The sequence below is a fragment of the Myxine glutinosa genome, chromosome 11, assembly GCF_964187855.1.
Source record: "Myxine glutinosa chromosome 11, kmMyxGlut1.1, whole genome shotgun sequence".
NCBI classification, from domain to species: Eukaryota; Metazoa; Chordata; class Myxini; order Myxiniformes; family Myxinidae; genus Myxine; species Myxine glutinosa.
Genome location: NC_136271.1, coordinates 75,205,047 through 75,220,746, shown reverse-complemented (window position 1 = coordinate 75,220,746; position 15,700 = coordinate 75,205,047). Strand labels below are relative to the sequence as shown.

Here is a 15,700-nt window from a genome sequence, read left to right as displayed (position 1 = left end):
AACCATCGCTATACTATCATATATTTTTCTTTTCTTAAAATCACGTATTTGTTGTTTACTAATTGTACTTCCACATAAATCCTTATCTTCACCAAGTGGATAATATTCTTCTTTACGAGACTGATTTAAATCATGTAGGTCTTCTATGTTTATTGAAAAAGACCAATTATACCCTAAATCAGGCATATCATACCCCCATTTATTAATTCGCATATTAACTATATGTCCTTCTTTATAAAATTCAATTGTAAGCAGGTAGTTAAATTCAATGAGGAAAGGTGTATGGTCAGTATAACCAGGTGTTGTGGTTGTAAATTTTACTTGTTTAACAAAACGTGCTGTTTTCTTTAAAAATATATATTGTGATAAATCACTAAATCTAATTAAGTCATTCGCATCTGTAGGGTTTGGATAATTGATTAATTTATAAGTATTCTTCATATTAATATTTTTACTTACACTATATTTTTGTCGTTCAGCCTGTGCCTTTGTATAATAATTTGATAAATCAATATCCTGAGAAGATTTTCCAAAGATAGAACCATCTTTTCCAACATGTCATTTATATTAGATTAAAAATGATATCATAAAAATTTTCATTATTGTTGAGTTGAAATAATACATATAAACATAATTGACCACAACATTTAGAATTAATTTCTTGAACTTGAAATGTTTGATAAACACCATTCTGTAAGAATTGTATTACTTCAACAGGTGGTGGCATACCATAACTATCAAAATAATATTTATCCTGACTATTATGAATACAAACCCAATGAGAACCATTCTGTGTGTCTAAATTCATAATAATATTCTTTGTATTCTTATTTATATGTATTAATTCATCTCTCATACAAATAACCACATTATCAATTTTTAGTGTTTTACAATACTTAGCTAGTTCTATATTTGACGTTGTATTCTTTCCAAATTGTTTAAACCATTTATCCATTTATTTATGAGAAAGATACAATCCATTACCCCGTTTAGTTAGTTTAACACCCGCTTGAGCGATAGAGGAAAGCATATCTCCAACCAACAATCTAGCTTTATCAGGTAGACTTTCAAGTTTTTGAGCAAAATCTACAATTACACCACTTCCACTAATTTGTTTCTCCAACTCCTTGTTATGTCTTTCCAATTCTTTTTGAGCTTTTAGTTGTGCCTTCCTTTCGTTAGCAGTTTTTACCGCTGCTGAAATACCACCAGTCAATGCTCCCGCCGCACTTAAACCAGCAAATAAAGGAATTAGAAACGGGAGAAATCCTCCTCTTGACACGTCTATTGAATATTTCTTTAACATAGGTTTCGTCATTTTAATTTTAAGTGATCCAACATCATTTAGTGTTTTTACTTGTGTGTGTGTGAGTAAAACATCAATTCTTACAGCTCCTTTTCTTTGAATTGTATTAACATTAATAATACAAGGCTTTTGATTTTGAATACAAGATGTTAATTTATTAAGATTGATTTGATTAACATATACCCCAACCATTTATTTATGAGAAAAAACCTATGTGATATTAATCATAACACCATTATCTGTATTAATCTGTAATTCTGTTTCCTCCAAAAGCAAACAATATGCATTAACCTCTTCACTCTCCCCTCTTTCAATGTATAGAGAAGTATCCACTCGATTAGACTTTATAGTTTCCTTTTGAGAACTCAGGTCAATTGCGTAGATTGTATAAAGTTTTTGAAACGCAACCATATCCAAAATAGGATCATTATTACCATTACTTTCACACACCTTTTGGTAGGACTTGTAGGCTTCCGCATAATCATTTTTTTCCCAATCAATTTCCAATCTATCTCACGGATAAAATGTGCCATCAAGAGAAACCCGAAGTTGTTTCACCTTAGCATTATCACTCAGGGCATTATTCTTATTAGTACCGTCCTCTCCATCTGGTTTTTTAAAAATGAGCCAGAGGTATCGTGGCTTTCCTTGAAGAACACCCAAATTCCAAGTGTAGGTAGTGTGTTCCAGTTTAACGTGTTGACATCTTCTTTTAAGGTATGATACATTTAGCGGTTTCTTTGAGTTAAGTCTTCTATTTAACATCTCTTCCGTTTTAAGATTAGGAGTATATTCACTGATATACCAACACAAATCATTAATAACAAATTTATTGTTGTCTCCAAAAGCATTTTCAACCCCAAAAAGCAACCTATTTACATTGTCATTCCTTTGTAGTTGAAATCTAATTTTAAGACCATACAAAACTTTGTCATAATCACAAAATCCAAATATACCTTTCAGAGGTACTGCTACGGTAAAACTATTCTCTGGTTTTGTGTCATCATTATACATTGCCTTCCTTTGACTATACCCAGGGTCTGTGTTTGTACCCGTTGACATATCAGGAATAAAACCTTCAACAGCTCCCTTACCCATTCTATCACCAAACGAATATAGTGTAAATTTCATCATTTCAGATGTAGCAGAGACATAATCAACCGCTTCAACCTCTTGTGTTCCAATATACAGGCGAACACTATCAAACATTTTCCAGAAGAAATCATTTACGAGTGTAGCATTAGTATTATTCGCAGCCTTAGTGAATTTAAATTTACACAGCAAGAAACTCTCAGCTATATTCAAGTAAGTTTGTTGATTATTTATTTCAAAACTTTTTGTTACGTTTGAATTCCAGTCTGTTCCTGTTATAGCATTTACCTTAAAATAGTCTTCCTTTTTCGTGGAGTTTGAAATGATAATTGTATCATCCAAATCATAGATACTATCAATCGCTTCCATACTTGTATTTATATAGTATTAAAATCGTTGAAACCCTGACCCAAGTATTTTAATGATTTTTTGTCGTTCTTGTGAAGATAGTTGAGTTTTACCTTTTTTTATTTCTTTGATTGCTTGTAATTTATGAGACTCCTTTTGAGCATCTTTTATACTCTTTATAGCACCCGCAACGGAGCCCACGGCAGAAGCAGTTGAACCAATTAGGTCTTTATGTTTAAGGATGGTTGAACCAATACCCATTAGAGTATCAATTATCCCATCTCCTTTATTTCGAAATTGATGACCTACACCTCGTTGTCTCTTAGGTTTATAGTATCCTTTACCCACATACCTTGTATAGTATGGTGAAAGGTACATGCCCTCCCCTGTAATTATTTTATATTTTCCCAACTTGTGTTTTCTCACAATAACCATTATTTATTTATTGAAAAACTTCACGTAGGTGAATTCTGATGGATATAATTTCATCATTAAAGGATATCATACGATTATCTTGGTCGGTTATCCTAAAATTTACTCTGTATATGGTTTTTCCTGACACAGGTAAATAGACAAGATTTTTTGGTTCCATATTAAATTTATAACCAATCGGGGTTGAGTATGCACTGAATGAAAATATTGTATTTGTTCTTATTCCATCGTTATAAGCACCATCAATCAAATCACAATGAATTAATAATGAATTTATACCGGAGGATATTTGGATAACATTATCACTGTAAAACATCCCGTTATTTTCAATCTTTTTTGAAGAGAAACCCAATAGCTCTCTAAACGAATTTTCAATCGTAAAATCAACTTTATAATTATTTTTAAGTTTAATAGTTGATTTTGAAGTGTGTTTTTGAATATCTATTACAATATTTTTTGGTTCATCACCTTTTTCTTTCATAAGGCGAGAGACTTCTGAAGATATTTGAGAAATCTCGTAAGCTCCAGGTGAAACGGTTATTGTTTTATATCCACTTCCTGGATTATAACTAAACTTGTTGTTTTTCTCTGTGATATTAAACAAGGTATTATAAGTTTCCATCGACAATAAAGATGCCTCATATGAGGTAAGGTGGTCAAGTTGTAGTGGGTAAGGGAATGAAGCTGTGTAATCGCTCGTTGTGAAATTAAAACTAAGAATTGTGCTTCTCATCTTATTTAATATCTAATAAAATATCTTTGTATTGACATTTATTAATTATTTTCATATTCATCAACTGATCTAAAATGGCTGAGGATTCATTAAAACAATTGTTGTTTCCAGCCTTCTTACTACCTAACAACAATAATAGCCTATTAACTAATTGTGATGGGTCATTTGGAAGAAAACTAACACCCGAACCAAGCTTACTTAAAGCATCAATAATATGTTTCTCCTTCTCATTCTTCTTACTTTTACCAGCAACAGAAACTCCATAATCAAGTGCATTTAGCAACTCAATATATACCCTATCTTCCTCTCTTTCCATATCAAGTGGTTCCTCAAAATATTTTGAACCGCTGAATCTGGGGTTTGTTAGAAGAAACATTAATCTTGGAGTTAATTTAACATTTGGTTGAGTAGAACTCAAGAACATCAATTCATCATTAAATATCAATACCTTTTCTTCCACAAGATGGAACACTGCTGGTTCTTCTGTTGGAATGAGACCTGCTCTGGTTTTTGAATCTGCCAAATATTCATTGTTTTGAAGAGCTTCCACTACATAATTAGGGGGTTGATTTACCTCCTCAAGTTTCTGAAATAATTCTTCATCATTATATTCTAATTTTCCAAGTTCTTGTTTTGTTATCTGACTAAAATCTTTGAGCATTTGAAGTTTTTTCGGAGTAAATTCTACCGTGGGAACTGTAGGGTGTTGAGTTTTTAAAAGCGGTTTAAAAAATTTCTCTTGTTTTCTTTCAAAGGCTTCTTCACCAGTTAGTTTCTGTCTCCGTTTCTTCTTTATCTCTTCCTGTTGTTTAACAACTTTTGAAACTAATTGTTGATGTTCCTTAAACTTTCTTTCTCTTTCTTCGGCATTCATTTAGTATTGAAAAATATCATTTAATGAATTGTAAAGGTCAATGGGAAAATTTTCCTTTTCTTCATCATTATAGTAAATGTGTTGAAATAAATCCTTTTCTTTAAATATTTCATCAAATTCTTTATTGGTATTAATACGAGTTGTTATTTCTTCTTCACTAATACTTGTATCTCTGCTTTTCATACGTTTGCATTGAGTCTCCTCATCGATATCAAAACCGAATGATAAAATCTTAACTCCATCACCACACAATTGTTTAATAATTTGTCTCATTCCTTCAGGATTAGTTTCTAAAATCCCAAGACCATTAGATTTTACTTTATTTAACTCACTCTTACAATGTGAATATTTTGTAGAACCAAAAGAGACCTCCTCAAATATTTGACCTTCGTTCCTCAATCGCATATGTTCCTCCATTGAAATGTAGTAATAATCTTTCCCTTCTACTTCTCCTGGTCACTTTGCTCTGGTTGTAGTACTCACAAAACGAATCATAGGGTGTTTTTTAAAAAAACTTACAATCTTTTCATTTTTACTATTCAAGAGTTTAGATTCATGAAAGTTCTTTCCAGAAGCAGATTTACCCACAAGGTTAATAATAATTGTTGTCATTTATATATGTAATTATGTTTAAAATAAAAATACATCCTTTAATATCTCATCTTGTTTCACAACAATATATTTATATTTTCCAATCGTGTGTTTCATATAATTTTCAAATTCTTTTTTACTACATAACGTAGAGCAATTATCTCTCCAAAAATTATTTACATCTATTGAATTTAACTTAAATAAAATAAAAGTATTAGCATTATTTCTTATTGAGCGTCGAGGGAGTTGAAAATATGACTGACTAAGATAAATACAATTACAAGAAGAATGTCTCCCTCTTGTGTAGTAGCTATCCATTACTGTTTGGTTTCTCTCATTAACACAATCATCAAAGATGACGAGGTTCTTTTTTGATTTATCTAAATCTTGAGGTGAAGGTATATCATCCGTATTATCACTGAGAATAGAAGTTATGGGTTTTGGTTTAGGTTCCTGTGTATCACAAAATAGTTGTATTATATCTTCAATATTATAATCATTTAGTTTGTTTTGAAGTTTAAATAAACCGATAATGTCTTCCTTTTTAAGACCTGCATTAAAACCCTGTGAGAGTAGTTGATACTCGGGTTGAAAACTAGACTTTGTAAAAATTATAAAATTATCATAATCTAAAAAATTAGGACCAAGGAGCATCTTTAAAAGTAAACAGGTTTTTCCACATCCACTTGAACCAACTATTAGACATCTCAATGAATTTGGAATGTTTTTATGGTTATTAAATTTTATCTTATTTTCCCAAACGGGTAAAAAATCATTCATTTATATATTTGGAAAACAAGCATTCTAACTTTTTTTGAGCTATTTTAGAAACTCTATATTTTATCCTGAGTTCGGGTTTAATTTCAAAATAATTCATTATTTTATTTATCTAGTATCTTGTATTAACATTTCCATTAAAATTATTTTGAATAATAAATATCATTAAACCCTTATACATTTTCTCAATACAAATAGTCTCTTCCCTTGAAAGAAATGGTGTATTATCATCACAATACTTAACATTCATCTCTCTTATTAATCTTGTAAAGTAATTCATTTTTGGTTCTAATTTAAAAGAGTTATATATATATATTTTTTTTTTTTTATCATTAATTAAAATTAAATCACAGAAAATACATTGTTTATATGAACCCTCATTATTAAGCCCTATTCTATCACAAGCCGGACAATTCTCTAATTTATCATATGGAGAGTCTGGAAATTCTAAATATCCTTCAGAACTTATCATATTTATATGGTAAATTTTTACTTAAACTAAACGCAAGTTTATTCATTAATAAATACAATGTTTGAAAGCACAAAAGACAAATTTCAATCAATCTCTACTTCGGTGAAAGATATAGAAAAATATGTCAAAGATGTTAAATTGAACAAAGATAAATATGGAAATTTTTGGGTAAAACCAGTTATGGAAAATAACATGAGCCCCTCTATTTCATTTAAAGGAAGAGCTCTAACTATACCTGGAAAGACATCCATTAAAGTAAATCTAACAAAAGTTTCTCCTCTACTCCTGGCAATTTATTCAAAGCTTGAAAAAGTGATTGACCACGATACTTTGAAAAAGAATGATAAGACCATCAACAATACTCGTGGAGAAATTTGTATTTACTTTAATAATCCAAAGGGTGTAGATCTAAGTAAAATGAATGATGTTAATATTTCTGGTGAAATGTCATTTCGTTCTATGATAGTTAGAGATTATTTAAAGATAACTTTTGATATTAAAAATGTAGAGATTGAATCCGTTAATGAAAGAAAGTATATTGGTATAGATGGAAAGGTTTTTACTGCTAATTAAATATGAGTCATTACAGCAGTGAAGATTTTACTATTTCATTGAACTCGGACGATAGTGATGATAGTATTTCATTGAACTCGGACGATGGTGATGATAGTATTTCATTGAACACAGATGATAGTTATGATACTAATAGTTTGTGCTCAAATGATAGTTATGAGAGTAGCTTTATTGATGACTCTGAGTATGATTCTGAGTATTCATGTGATAGTTATGACTTAGATGATTCTGAGCGAAAAAGTGTTTTAGTTTAAGCACAGCGATATCTATCTATAATTCCAGTAATCTCTGTGTGTATGTCTGTATGTATGTCTGTGTGTTTGTCTGTGACCGCTGTTTCTCGACAACTACCGGTCCGATATACTTGAAACTTGCCAGGTATATTGCTGGGGACCCGAGGATGTGCCTTTTCAAGGTTTCATATTAATCGGACAAGTAGTTACCGAGCTATGTCCAAAAAACTATTCAACCAATCAGAGAGCAGTGAGCTATCACGTGTGCCGAACGTGGCGAACAGACTCTGCCTCGGACGGCACATTTGAGAGCGTATTCATTTATTTCACGTTGGCAAACTATTTCGGTGCTTAGTTGGCGTTAAACTATGTTTTAAAACTAATTAAAACTAATTTGCGATTCTTTCGCTTTCCTGCGCGTTTGTGCACGCTATGGCGATTTCTTTACCAAACTCCGCAAGCCGTTCGCTTTGGACCAAACCATTTCATGTAAATAGAGGGGGGGGATTGTCACCGTACTCGCAAGCCGTTCGCTTTGGACCAAACCATTTCATGTAAATAGAGGGGGGGGGATTGTCACCATACTCGCAAGCCGTTCGCTTTGGACCAAACCATTTCATGTAAATAGAGGGGGGGGGTTGTCACCGTACTCGCAAGCCGTTCGCTTTGGCTTTGCGAATGGACCAAACCATTTCATGTAAATAGAGGGGGGGGGATATAATTTTAGATATATATATAGTACGGGCATGCCCTAGTATATAAAATGGAGCTGTAAAGCTCAAAAGTGTTTTATTTTAAGCACAGCGATATATATAAAACGGAGCTGTAAAGCTCAAAAGTGTTTTATTTTAAGCACAGTGATATATATAAAACACCACGTTTTCTCACGCTATAAATATGGTTTATTGTGATACTTGCGAGAAGGAAGTAAAATATTATAAACAACATATTCTCACCGCAAAACATACATACAACATTCTTAACAAACTTTCCCCTCTTCCACCTAAAACATAACATGATAAGGTCTGTAAAACAACCATCCTCAAGTTAAAGCCCATCTTAAAACTAACAAACACTTGTCAAAATTGTTTACTATTAAAAATACTGATGGTGCTTTCAAAAGACATATCAGGATTCGAATCTTTAACTTCAAACCTCCCGAACCAAAGTCTATAGTTGATGCTGTAGAAATAGTCAAACCTGCTGTTCAAACATTGATTAAAAAAACACTAAAAGAAATGAAACCACTTAAATTTTATATGGGGGTAAAATTAGAAATGACAAAGGATAAAGGAGTTATAGATACACCATACATGAGAACTGAGCCACACTTTATATCTTCATATCAAGATTTTAAAACATCAGGAGTCTATGATGAACTTATTAAACAAGAGCAAGATGTGGATAATTCAATCGTAGGAAGTGGATTCAATATAGGGAAAAAATTTTACATAGACATTCATATTCTTAAATCAGATCCTCTAAAAGCTTCTTCTTACATTGATTTACCCAGTGTTATCAAAAATAGAAAAGCAGTTATCAATATCAAAAATAAAGACAATAAATGTTTTCTCTGGTCTATTTTAGCACACTTACATCCTCCACATTTTCATGATGAAAGAGTATCTCATTATAAAAAATATGAGAATACATTAAATACGAAAGATCTAAAGTTTCCGATGACTTTAAATGATATTCCTAAATTTGAAAAGATGAATAATTTATCAGTTAATGTTTATGGTCCAACAGAAACAAACAACATTCAGGTTTTAAAGCCTTCTGACAATTGTAAACAAACTCATATTAATCTTCTATATTTTAATTCAGAGGAAAATTCACATTATACATACATCAAAGATATTGCTAAATTAATAAAACCACAACTCTGTAAGAGAACAAATAAAATATATATTTGTTTGCGTTGTCTTAACTTCTTCAATTCACAAGAAAGATTAGATAAACATTCAAATTATTGTGGCGAACATAAATCAACGGTAATCAATATGCCTAAAGAAGGCTCAAAGATCACATTCAAAGATGAAAATAAAAAGATCAAACATCCATTTGTTATATATGCTGATTTTGAAAGTATTCTAGAAAAAATAGATACTGCTTCTCCAGATCCAAAAGAATCATACACAAATAAATATCAAAAACATACTCCTTGTGGTTTTTGTTATTATATCAAATCATCCGTTGGTGATAAATATAACAAGTTAGAGGTGTATAGAGGCTCAAATACCCCAGAGGAGTTTGTGAAACGACTAGAAAAAGACTGTGTTCGATTAACCAAGATAATGAGAGAAACCAATAAACCAATGTCCTTAACAAGTTAAGAAAAAAGAGAATTTAGACAACCAAAGGTTGACTGTCATATTTGTGAGAAGAAAACTGGTGAAGGTCTAAAGGTTAGAGACCATTGTCATCTCACTGGTAAATATAGAGGTCCGGCTCATCAAAGTTGTAATATTAATTATCAACTCCCCTCTTTCATTCCTGTCTTTCTTCATAACAACGCTCATTATGATACACATCTATTTATCAAGGAACTCTCAAAGACTTCTGGAAGTATCTCAGCAATTCCAAACACGGATCAGAAATACATTTCATTCACAAAAACAATTCACACATCTCCTATTACTCATATCAGATTTCTTGATACATTTAAATTCATGGCAAGTCCATTGGCTGACTTGGTTCAAAATCTAAAAGAGTTTCCATGTCTTTCAGAGTATTTTTTAGAAAAAGATTTTCTAACACAAAAGGGAATTTACCCCTATGACTATATGGACTCATTTGAGAGATTCAATGAAACACAACTTCCTTCAAAAGAAAATTTCTATAACAAATTAAACAACAGTAATATATCTGATAAAGATTATGTACACGCACAAAATGTTTGGGAAAAATATAACATCAAGAATCTTGGCGAGTATCATGATTTGTATCTCAAAACTGATGTGCTTTTATTGGCCGATGTATTTGAAGCCTTTAGATCTGTTTGTCGCACTGGATATGGATTGGATCCTGCTCACTACTACACAGCACCTGGATTGGCCTGGAGTGCGATGTTGAAAATGACAAAACAAGCTTTGGATTTGATAACCGATGTTGATATGCTTTTGATGATTGAAAAAGCAAAAAGAGGTGGAATTTCACAAGTCTGCTCGAGTAGATACGCAAAAGCAAATAACAAATATCTTCCAAATTATGATCCAACGAAAGAGAGTTCTTACTTGATGTACTATGATGCGAACAACCTGTATGGCTGGGCAATGTCTCAGGCTCTTCCTTATGGAAAACTTAGATGGGTAAAGGAAAAAGACTACAAAAACGTTTTACAAGATGTATGTATCTCTACACAAAAAGAATTGGATGAAGAAAAAGTTGGTTATTATTTTGAAGTTGATTTGAAATATCCAGAGGAACTCCCTAACCTACACAAAGATCTCCCATTTGCTTGTGAGAAAGAAAGTCCAAAGAAAGAATGGTTGAGTGATTATCAACGATCGTTTGATATAGGTGAATCAACAGAAAAATTACTTACTACATTATATAACAAGAAAAATTATGTTCTACACCAAAGAAATTTGCGACAATATTTATCAAAAGGTCTAAGAGTAGAGAAGATCCATAGGGTTCTAAAGTTCAATCAAAGTCATTGGTTAAAGGGGTACATTGATTTTAATACACAAAGAAGAACAGAGTCAAAAACAGATTTTGAGAAAGACTTTTATAAATTGATGAATAATGCGGTCTTTGGTAAGACTATGGAGAATGTGAGGAAAAGACAAAATATCAGACTATCAACATCTTGGGAACAAGCATCAAAATTAATTAATAGACCGAGTTTTACTCGAGCTGAGGTCTTTACTGAGAACTTTTGTGCGATCCATTTGATTAAAGAGAGTATTGAAATGAACAAACCTATTTATATTGGAACAACAATTCTTGATTTATCAAAGTCATTAATGTATGATTACTTTTATAATAACTTGAGGAAGAAATATCAAAATGATGTTAATCTACTTTATATGGATACAGATAGTTTTATTTTGAAAATTAATACCAACGATGTTTATTCAGACATGAAAAGAGACATTAATATCTATGACACGAGTAATTACAGTCCAGAGAGTGAGTTGTTCTCTTCTAAAAATAAAAAGGTGATTGGAAAGTTCAAGGATGAATTAGGAGGAAATGTTATGAGTGAATTTGTGGGATTGAGGTCAAAGGCTTATGCTTATAAATACATTGTGAATAACGTTGAAAAGACTGATAAGAAGTTAAAAGGTGTAAAGAAAAATGTTATTAAAGAAACAATAAACTTTAAGGATTATTATAACTGTTTAACAACAAAGAAAGAAGAGTTTAGAAAGATTAATGGAATAAGAAGTTATAAACATCAATTATATTCAGAAGAGATAAATAAGAAAGCATTGGGGGCTTTTGATGATAAGAGGTTTATTTTAGAAAATGGAATTGATAGTCTCCCTTATGGTTATATAAGTATATAAGTGATAAGATATACATAAGTGATAAGATATATATAAGTGATAAGATATACATAAGTGATAAGATATATATAAGTGATAAGATATATATAAGTGATAAGTTAAAAAGGGGGGTTGGGGATTTTAACGGGCTACCGCCGCCTTTTTTATTATTATATAAATGATAGAACCAAGTATCAACCAGACTAAAGAGTGGAGGTGTAATCAACCTTGGTATATAAATGGAAAACATAATGAATGTGAAAAATATCAAATAGGTATAATTGAAAAGGCAACTGGTAAAAAAGATCACAAAACAAATAAGAGAATTAATTTAAATACCGGTGAGTTGGGTAAAAAAGATAAAAATATTTTTGAGTGGACGGAAAACTTTGATGGTTGTCAGGAAAATACATACATTAATTTAAAAATGGTATGTGGGAGAGGAGGCGCTCAGACAAGAACATTGAGGGAGGTTTATCATTTTATTTTAGCTCAGTTAAAATATCTTGATAAAGAACCAAACTCAAACATATTTTTTGTTAATGTATTAGACGGTGAGGAGAGTTGTAGGAGAATTAAATTATTTCCCACACATAAACAAATATTTGTAGGGTCGTTGTTTGAGTGGGTCAAAGATGATTCACCAGATGATATTAAGAGTAAAAGGTTAAAAGGTCCATAAGGTCAGAAGGATCACAGGTTCACACAGAAGGACCATTGTTTAAGTGGTCTAATGAATAAGGATAACATGTCAAAAGGTTAGAAGGTTCGTAAAGAACAGGGTGAGAGAAATAGAGGTGTTTAGGGCAATGAGGGAGGGGAAAAATTAACATGTAAGTGAATGGGGATTTGGGGTGTCCCAGAACCAACATTATTACACTACTGACCATAGTGTCTTAATTCGTCGTCTTGAAATCACATTTGGTATAACTGGTACTCCCCTTTCTTGGCTGATGTCCTATCTTACTGATAGAGTGCAAACAGTTGTTGTCAATGGCCAGAAATCAGCCCCTTCTCCGCTTTCCTTTGGCATTCCCCAGGGCTCAGTCCTGGGACCTATCCTCTTTCTTTTGTACACTCAGCCTCTATTTGATCTTGTTGCCAGACATTCAGTTGATCACCACGCCTTTGCCGACGACAATCAGCTGTACAAAGGAAGCACGATTCAACAAATCGTGCCCACTGTTGAAGTGTTAGAAGGCTGTATTGCCGACGTGAAGGCGTGGATGACCCAAAACAAACTTCAGCTGAACGATGATAAAACAGAGTCTATGATTGTAAGATCGCACAGATGTCCTCTACAATGTTCACTTCCTACCACTATTCATGTTGGTGAAGCTGATGTAAACTTTGTTTCGTCTGCCAAGAACCTTGGTGTGGTTTTCGACTGTAACATTACATTTTCCAAGCAAGTACTTCAAACTTGCAAATCAGCATACTTTCAGCTGTGAAAGATCGCATCCATTCGCCACTTTCTTACTCCGCAAGCTGCTCTAACTCTGGTCTGTGCTCTTGTCCTCTCAAGGCTAGACTATTGTAATTCTTTGTATGCTGGCTGCCCTCAGTTTCTCTTGGATAAGTTACAAAAGGTTCAAAACTCTGCCGCTCGTCTTGTCTGTAAGGCGAAGAAGTCTGACCATGTTACTCCGCTTCTTGAATCTTTACACTGGCTGCCTGTCTCTGCTCGTGTGCAATACAAAATTAGCACACTATGTTATAAATCATTGTGTGGAACGGGACCTCACTATCTCTCCGATTTTCTCACTCTCTATGAACCTTGGCGACGGCTTCGTTCAAGCGACGACTCTATGACCTTAGAGCCTCCGCGCACCAGCACCAAGTCGTTTGGCGAGAAATCCTTTTCCTTTGCTGCACCTCTGCTCTGGAATGACTTGCCTTCCTCTGTTCGACATGTTGACTCTCTACCTGCCTTTAAAACCTCCCTCAAAACGTATCTGTTTCACAAGTCTTTCAAAGTCTAAGTCCTGTTTTCCCTTTGGTTTGAGGTGGAACAGAGATCGAGAGTATGTCTGTATACATGTGCAGGGGAGGGAGGAGAGGAGGAAGGGGAGTACACATCTGTGGGTTTTGAATGGGGAGGGAGAGGAATAGGGCAAGAGTGAAGGTGTGTCTGTGTGTGTGTATGTTTGTGTGTGTGTGTGCGGTGTGTGTGCGTTCGCATGATAATGTAAAGCGCCATGAGGGTAGTTTACTCTGCTTGATGGGGCTATATAAGACTCCTTTATTATTATTATTATTATTATTATTATTGGGACATCTTGTCTCATTACAATTTTGATTTATTGGAACCATTTCACATTTGTAAAGTTAGTAATGGTATTTTAAAACCAAGAAATGCTGTCTGGTGCACATCCATTTGGTACCAATGTCACAGATCTGCCGTATACCGATAAATAGTATGTAGGCGGATGCTCAATACTCTGCTGTGATACTTAAGCTGCACATTCTCCTGCACATTCACAAAGTGCTGTACATGGAAGAGCTGCCTTAACACATTTACACAGCCTTCTACAGCCCTTCTTACAGCCGCATCTCAATAGTTCCCGGCAGGCCTTTGATGCTTCTGGAAGTGTTGTTCAGTATGCATCCCATTCCCCATTGTCGCCCTTATTCCATCCCCATTCACTTGGGCTTGTAAGCTGAGGAGCTACGATCATCATTTTGGCCCCAGCAGTAACCAGCTTGGTGGGAAGCCCTCCTTGTGTGTTGGAGTAATGCTGCCTTTGTTGGAGGAAGACCATCAAGTGCTCTACCCTTCTGAGAAAAGAGCTGTTTGCGGGCCTGATTGACACATTGCTCACTACTAGTGCGGTCATACAGCAAGATCACAAAGCGCTCTAGTTGCTCCATTGAGTCATCTACAGACTCTGGTGTAGCACTCAATGTGCAAAATGCTGATGTCACCTCAATGTAGCACCTCCATGTCTCCCATGCAGTCTTCTTTCCTCGACCAGCAAAGAACAAGACAGTGTCACATCCCATGAATGCATGAAACACTGGCAGAGCTGCACACTTCTGAAGAACCAGAGCCTTGGCCATATCGTGAGCTGCCAAGATACGAAAGTTCTTTCCAGTTCCAAAGGCAACCCAAAGCTCAGGAATGTTGAGTTGCTGTGCTGCTGTCACTACCAGAACCACATCAGTATCAACTGTGTGGATTGAGATCTTTGTATACCCTTGTTTCACAGCATCCTGCACATGGAGCATGATTCTTGTATCAGCTTCCTCGTGGTTGCAGGGAGCAAGGCCTTCTTCATCTCACCGCTGATTACAAAGGATGCGAGAGTGATGTGTGGTGATGACTTGCTTGTCGGTGTCCATTGAGCCAATGCAGACTTCCAGAAAAGCAAAACAGTTTCACCTTGTTCTCATCAATCCTGAGAAACTCATTCCAATTCCTAGGAACTAGGGTGGATGGCTCTACTCACCTTCTAACTCCTGTCCCTCTTCTCTTCAATGTACCTGCCTTCAGACTGTCCATAAAGTACTGTCGTGTGGATGGCTCTTTGAAGACAGAACGTCCACGGATGCAATCTAGCTTAATAAGGTGACAATCAATCCAATGGCGGATCATACACAAGATGGGGGGTTTGGGGGAAATGCTGCGACTTATCTTACAGCCCCGCACAGTCTTACCCTGCAAATTAATAACTCAAACCAAAAGTGGAGTTGCTGTACAAAAATACGTGGCTTTATTGATGGACTCCGATAACAAAGAACGCGACGGAAGAAAAATGACCTAAATCGGGACG

The 15,700-nt window shown here is 34.1% G+C and overlaps 1 protein-coding gene across 1 annotated transcript in view; it reads left to right on the top strand.

The window, feature by feature from the left end:
- The window catches only part of LOC144894193 (uncharacterized), a 17,414-nt gene extending 3,069 nt beyond the window's left edge, over positions 1–14,345 (top strand). Inside the window, exons 2-5 of the mRNA XM_078786286.1 lie at positions 9,990–10,426; positions 10,652–10,775; positions 10,974–11,568; positions 14,281–14,345. Of these exons, the coding sequence (XP_078642412.1) occupies positions 9,990–10,426; positions 10,652–10,775; positions 10,974–11,568; positions 14,281–14,345 (1,221 nt within the window). The remainder of the gene's footprint in view (positions 1–9,989; positions 10,427–10,651; positions 10,776–10,973; positions 11,569–14,280) is intronic.
- The last annotated feature ends 1,355 nt before the right edge of the window (positions 14,346–15,700 follow it).